The sequence below is a fragment of the Etheostoma cragini genome, chromosome 19 (genome assembly GCF_013103735.1).
Source record: "Etheostoma cragini isolate CJK2018 chromosome 19, CSU_Ecrag_1.0, whole genome shotgun sequence".
Taxonomy (NCBI): domain Eukaryota; kingdom Metazoa; phylum Chordata; class Actinopteri; order Perciformes; family Percidae; genus Etheostoma; species Etheostoma cragini.
This window is the reverse complement of record NC_048425.1, coordinates 7759190-7766058: the sequence shown is the minus strand read 5'-3', so window position 1 is coordinate 7766058 and position 6869 is coordinate 7759190. Positions and strand designations below refer to the sequence as shown.

Genomic DNA, 6869 nt, shown 5'->3' with positions numbered 1-6869 from the left:
GATTGGCTGCTTAGAAATTAAGTGTTAACGAGCAGTTGGACAGGTGTACCTAATAAAGTGGCCGGTGAGTGTACATCTCTACCAAATCCATCGTCACAGCTTTATCCTCAACCCTGACCGACTGCCTCACAGATGTTCAAACCTGGATGCAAACCACCTTCCTCCAACTGAACTACAATAAATCCGACTTGATGCTCATCTGCCCGAAATTCCTGACAAAGAACACCCAACAACTTCGGTCTCGCTGTAAACAACTGCACCCTGTCTCCATCACCACACATCCGTTACCTTGGATTCATCTTCATCAGCAACCTCACTTTTAAAAACCACGTCAACCAAATAACCAGAACTGCCTCTCCCCACCACACGGGACCACACACCGTACCTGGGGTGAGAGAGTTTTCACTTGCAGCCCCCTCCCTCTGGATCTCCCTACACACACCGTGACTGTACTGACCCGGACACATTCAAAGCTCTAATCAAAACTTACCTCTTCAGAGTAGCTTTCCACATCCAATAGTCTTAAATTTCTCACCTGATAGTTAGTGGTTTGGGTTTAGTTGCTTTTAATATTCTAGTTTTATGTTGGTTTTATTTATATTTTTCTGTTTTTAATTTAATATGTGCTGTTTTAGCTGTAAAGTGTCTTTGAGTACCATTAAAAGCACTACATAAATAAAAATGTATTATTATTATTATTAACATTGATTGAGGAAAAGGGCCAAAACTGGTATACTTTGAATATAGTGACCCCTAATGGCCGATCTCTGCCAAATTGGGTACAGAGTCACACAGAGCGGTATGCTGAATAAGCATGACAAGTTTTATGTTGCTAGAAATTACTACGACAGAGATATTGCAATTGCAAATATCCAATTTGCATGCATTGAGTTATTGGCCAAAACACATAATCGTTGATTACAGCTTCAAACAAATTTGGTACAGAGCATTGAAGGGGGATGTTGAACGATCCTCCCAAGTATGTGCTGATTTCATTTAACTTGGCCGAGATATGACGTTTGTGTTTTGTAGCTAGCTTGGAAAATTTGATTGGTATTCAAATGGGCATACTTGAACGTAGCAAAATGGTTTCCATAACTTTTGTTCAGGTCCATCTGGAGATGCTACCTACAACATTTTGTTCATATATCATTCACACGGCCTTGGACGAGTTTGAATAAGTTGGTTTTCCACATTGCACGATATTGCAAAAGTAACTTCTTATCAGAAATGGGCGAGGCATACATCCTGTGATTCAGCTTAATTCAGGGAACATGTATTTGCAAGGTTTTCTAATGTGTAATGTGGGAGTTAAGGAACATTGTGTCCTGAACAGCACACTTCGTCCCTGAGGCGTCGCTGTTACCTCCACTCATGAACTTTGTTGTAACTTTAAACCATTAAATCTTCAATGTATAGTCTGACTTCTCCCGCAAGACTTCTAACGGCGGGGTGGCGGAGAAAGACTCACGTAAAGCATAGCACACCCTGAACAATTTGTAATTACTTATTTCTATATATTTATGTAAATAGTTATTTTAAGTTTGTCTGTTTAAGAAGTTTTGTATTTTGCACATTTTTGATTTTCTTGCTTTGCACTTGCCAGATGGAAATAAGAAAAACGCACAGACATACCCGTAGAAAAAACCTGTAGTAGGTTGAGACATGATGCTCTGGCTTTGTGTATTCTGTATCTCACCTAGATGTGTTAACAGCAGTGTATTTTAGTCATTTTTACAGATGTATGACTTGGACGGGGAAAAAACCCTCCATTCTCCAAGCCTCTGTAACTTTGTGTCAGTAAGGCTTAGAATCACACTTGTAACAAGAACTTGAGTGTTACCTTTCCAGTGATGGCACTCCCCAGAGCGTCGACGTACATGTGAGCTGTACCACTTTTTATTTGGGTATGCAGTGTGGAAGCATGAAATTTCAGCTGTTTCATAACAGGTTGAAGGCAAAAAACACGATAGCGCCACCTAGTGGTCCAAGTTTGTAATTTTGGACCCATCTTAAATTTACCCTGTGCGTTTAAAGTTGTTCACATTAGTGTAAGTGGTGAATATAATTAAGTCCCTTAGGCCATGTCCACTTTGACCAATCAGCATGCCACTATAGCTGAGGCCTTATGGTACCCATCTAATTTTGTAAAAATGGGATGAGCTGCTCATCAGATATAAACTTGTTTTACTTGTAGCGCCCCCTAGTGGACAATTCATAAAATGTATGGGGCACCTACAAAGGGTTATGGCAAACCTGAGTTCAGGCTGGAGCCCTATTTTGATCGTTTGTCAATTTGGCAAAGTTATTAACACCTATATACATAACTTTAGTAATACTGACAACACATCTTTACGCATACCAATTCCCAACAGTGGATATAGCAGTGCTTACAGACTGCACATCTAAAGCAAGATGCTCCAAATGGATAAAGACAGGGTTCCTGAATGTAAAATAAGTGTTCTATGTGGCCGTGGCCTCACACTGTATTTTTCTATGTTCTGTCCTATTTCTACCCGGCTGCTGCTAAGACCTACATTACACAAAGGCCATTAAAGTTACATCTTATGTAATCATCTCCCCTCTTCTCTTTTTCTTTCCCAGTGAGCTTTTAGGCCCAGACTTTACAGAGACCTACTACACAGAAGATGGACAGCCAGTGACCGTGTCCAACAACAATTATACTGTAAGTGTGAAGGGGTTTAAGTAAGTCTGTAGGAGGGTTCTTTTCTCCCCCTTTTTAATGCTTTTTACTAGCACATCATCCCATTATCGCTTTTTTTCAGGAGGACTTTATTTGTGGATTTAAGTAATTTCTTAACCCTAAACTATTGTCGTAATTCTTAACATCCTTACTTATACCTTAACCAAAACCCATTCTTACATTTAATCGTAACACCAGTTTTCAAGATCTAATCCTAAACTAGACCCTTAAAGGACTATTTCATGTGTACTGCGTGCAACTGCCAACTCTTTTACAAAGCAAAACAATGTTGTGTATTTTTGGAATTAGGGCTGTATCAAACTAGAAGACCTAAGACGTCCATTGGTACCAACTATGACATGCTAGCTTTTATGTGAAGGGGGCTATAACATGTTTAAAAAATAGGCCAAACAATAAATCACCCAAAGTATATTTTGGTGAGGGAAAAACTGGCATTTTTTTATGTGATGATTTTCTTTTGAAATATATATTTAAGAAATAAACAGTTGCACACAATACACTGAGATGAAAACACATCCCAGGGCTGACATATATATTTTTACAAATTATAATTAAACAGAGGAAAGATGGGAGGGAGAGAGACAAAACACACGCAGAAACAGTCAAACACACACACACACACACACACACACACAGGCACAAGACAAGGGACCAAACACCTGACCAAACACCGCAAGTTAGAGGTCCGGCCTGCAGCCTTGTCCTGCAGACTGGACCTCACAGAGTCAGCAATGCACCGTCACACGTCCAGAGTCTTCCCTCGGGCACCGTTAATCCACCCCGTGGTCAGTTCCAAATAGACCACATCCAGGTAGGTACGTGCAGATAGACCGGTCGTGTGGTGTTTTTCCACGGGTTGCAAACATCCTCTTTGCAGCTGTAAGTCCATTAAACACAAACCTTTGAGTCTCAGAGAGCTTGAAAGGCTGACAGGTCATTCAGAATCAAGTCCTTAACAGTAACAGGCACAGTGACATTAAACAAGGCGGAGTTTTTGGATACAATACTGTTCCAGAACTGACCAACGGGAGAGCACTCCCAGAACATGTGTAGATATGTGCCTTTTGCTTTAACTGGGCAGAAAGACTATAAAGGGCTGTTCATTATTTTCATGTAATGCATTTTCACGGGGGTGATACATGTCCTATAAATGAATTTGTAGTGAATCTGCCAATTGTCTGGATTGCGAGATACTTCTGGAATGCTAGACCATAAAGTATGTCAGTCGAGATCAAGGCCTGGGCAATCACCTTCCCAGATCCTCTCAACAGGAAGGGCGGAGTGGCCATATACCACCAAGAACTGATAAAGCCTAGACGCCATACCACAGTTTTTAGGCTGCATAGTAAGTAACTTCCAAATAAAATGAATGGCCAAAGGCCTCTCCCCCTTAACTGCAGGTAAAAGAAAAAGGAGGAACTAGTAGATCGAATGTGTTCTGCAAGTCAGAGAATGGTAACAAGCCAACCTCGCTAAAACTGTCTTGTAGACAACAAACTCCCCTTTGTTCCCATTGTGGGGTACTATGTAGACACTTGTCAATGGAATGCCGGTAAAATGTATTCATTAAATAGGGAAATCAAGTAATTACACTACAGTTAACATTAGGGTAATTTGGCAGTAAAAACTGACGGTGTCAGTATAAAAATAAATCCACCTTACAGATTGACTTAATGAGCTTTCCTTTAGCGTCACCATGAATGACACTTTTCTTAGAGCTTCATTGTCTGAATTTAATGAAAATGGTCCCAAAATGTCCTCCTTTTTCACTCAATACATCAATGTATGTATGCTGTGGCCAAGGGCTGACAGTAATTTTAAATGTTTTTTATTCAATCTGGACCTTTTTACTGATGAGAACAACATGCAAGATGGCCAGAGTCTGCAGCAGTTAAGCAAGCTGCAATGCACTGTTAATGGGCAATTGCAAACCTTCAATTTGGCCCTTTACAACGTGTTTCCAGACCAGCGAGACACAAAGGTAACATTAGTAACGATTCTTAAATGTGGAGCCTCGTTTTGAACTGTACTAATGTAGCGTTAGCTTCCCTAACAAACTTACGTTACTCTGCAAACTTTTTGTTTTATAAATTCAGTCAGCTCTGCGTGTTCCTCTTTGTTTGGAATGCACAGGGTTTCCAGACCAAGATAACATGACGGGAAGTTCAAGTAATGACGCGGCTCCGCCAACTTCACAATTATGTTGGATTACTTTGATACATTTTGTAAAGGAAAAAATGTACGTCTTGTGTTTTCAACAAATGCATGTTAATTCAAAACATGATGTATTTATATAAGGATAAAAATTTAACATTTGATTGTTAATATCACAGATTTAATTATGTAAAGTCTACATCCACTCGATTATACTCGTCTTTCATTGTGTCAAATGTTAATAAACATTGTTTAAAAAAATGTAAAAACTTTTAAATAGCTGATGAAAGTATCTGTAATCTGTTGTGCAACACTTAATGTTATCATATTGAGGAAAAGTGAGCACCTCATATTCATTTTCTCAACACTTTCTGTTAGGGCAGATTTTCTCAGATGTCTTCATTTTTGGTGGAAATCTGTATTTTAAAAAGTATACTAATTATATGACTGAACGAAAACCATTTAATAGACACTATAATAGTAACCTTGTAAAACTCAATGTCAAAATCGACTTCAGACTAAAATACGTTGACACAAGGGACTAAGGCCTGATGGTAAGTAACTGTTTAAGCCTCTTACACTAGACAATACCGAGTGCCCATCATCCTGCAGTCAAAGAAGGCAAAGAACATACATTTTGATAGAAAACAGTAAAATGTTCACTGCTTGCCTTAAAGGACCTTAATTTCCTCAGTAAAAAAAAAGGGATTCAAATTTTAAGATTTGAAATTGTGGGAAAACAACAACCTTTTGGTGATTGCCTCTTTGGTCTACCGTCAACAGTATTTAGCAAAATCCCAGTCCTCTTCATGCAACATCTATTGAAGTCACTTGATTTCAATCTTTAAAGACTCCAGTTATCAGAATCTTTGCAGATGTTTCACATCTCAAGCGTTTTTGATGATTGGAGGTGGTAAAGCACCCTGATTGGCCCTTTGATCAACATCATAGGAACCAAATCATCCATTTGTCTTCAGTAGATGTTTGGCTGCAGTGGTGCATGCCCAATTCGGCACGCTTATGCTTAGTTAAATGATGAATCCTCTTGTTAGGTTTAGTTTTAGAGCTTTTTAGGTTATGCAAGTGGATGCAGTTACCCACTGTATACCATGTTTACTTGCTATACGGCTTGTTCAAGTAGTCCATGCTAGGTAAAAAAAATCTCTCTCTCCACTTTGACAATGAGTACCTGCAGCAGTGACAGATGATTGCAACTGCTACTGCAGTGCAGGGAAAAATAAATGAATATATTAAATCACAGGATATTTCAGAGAGAGTTGTACGTTGTCACACAAAGTGAACTAAATCAGAGTTACAAGAACGTGCTGGGAACATGTTTGAGGGTTTTTTCTGCACAGTAGGCTCTCACAGATGGCAGGTTGTTCCCCGCACAGCTGAAACGAGGCCTAGTGGGCCTATCTCCTGGGCTGCATTCACATCACAACCTTCACCTGAAACCAGACTAATTCCTTGCTTATGGGTGGAAGGTAGCTTTCCTCACTGACCCTTGTTTTGAAAGGGATCATTTCACTCTCTGATGAGTTGACAGACTTTTAAATTGTCAAAAATTGAGGTGCAGACATAATTTTAACCTTATGGTGATAAATCTTATTTTAACATTAGCAGCAGTTCTTAACTCCCATAGACAGAGTTGCTGTTTGAAATCATGAAAGTTGTGATTCATTTGTACTTTAAAGGTTCAAAGTGTTGAAGAGTTTTTTTTCTCTCGTTCCCTTTTGTACAAGTTACAAAACTGTAGTGAGCAGAGCAAGTCAGGTATTCTGGCAGCTAGTGGTAGCTTCTGATGTTAAAAAAAAAATCTGTCTCCTCAGCCTTTATTTTTCCCAGGAAAGTGAACAGAACTCCAAAGGGTCCTCATTCACTGCTGCCCTACTATTTACAATTCATTAGGGTGTAATATACACTCACCGGCCACTTTATTAGGTACCCCATGCTAGTAACGGGTTGGACCCCCTTTTGCCTTCAGAAC

The 6869-nt window shown here is 39.4% G+C and overlaps 1 protein-coding gene across 2 annotated transcripts in view; it reads left to right on the top strand.

The window, feature by feature from the left end:
* Positions 1-6869, top strand: part of adam19a (ADAM metallopeptidase domain 19a) — a 145333-nt gene that overhangs the window by 89718 nt on the left and 48746 nt on the right. For both annotated transcript variants that reach the window (XM_034856711.1, XM_034856712.1), the window contains exon 4: positions 2605-2686. In XM_034856711.1, coding sequence (XP_034712602.1) covers positions 2605-2686 — 82 coding nt within the window. The remainder of the gene's footprint in view (positions 1-2604; positions 2687-6869) is intronic.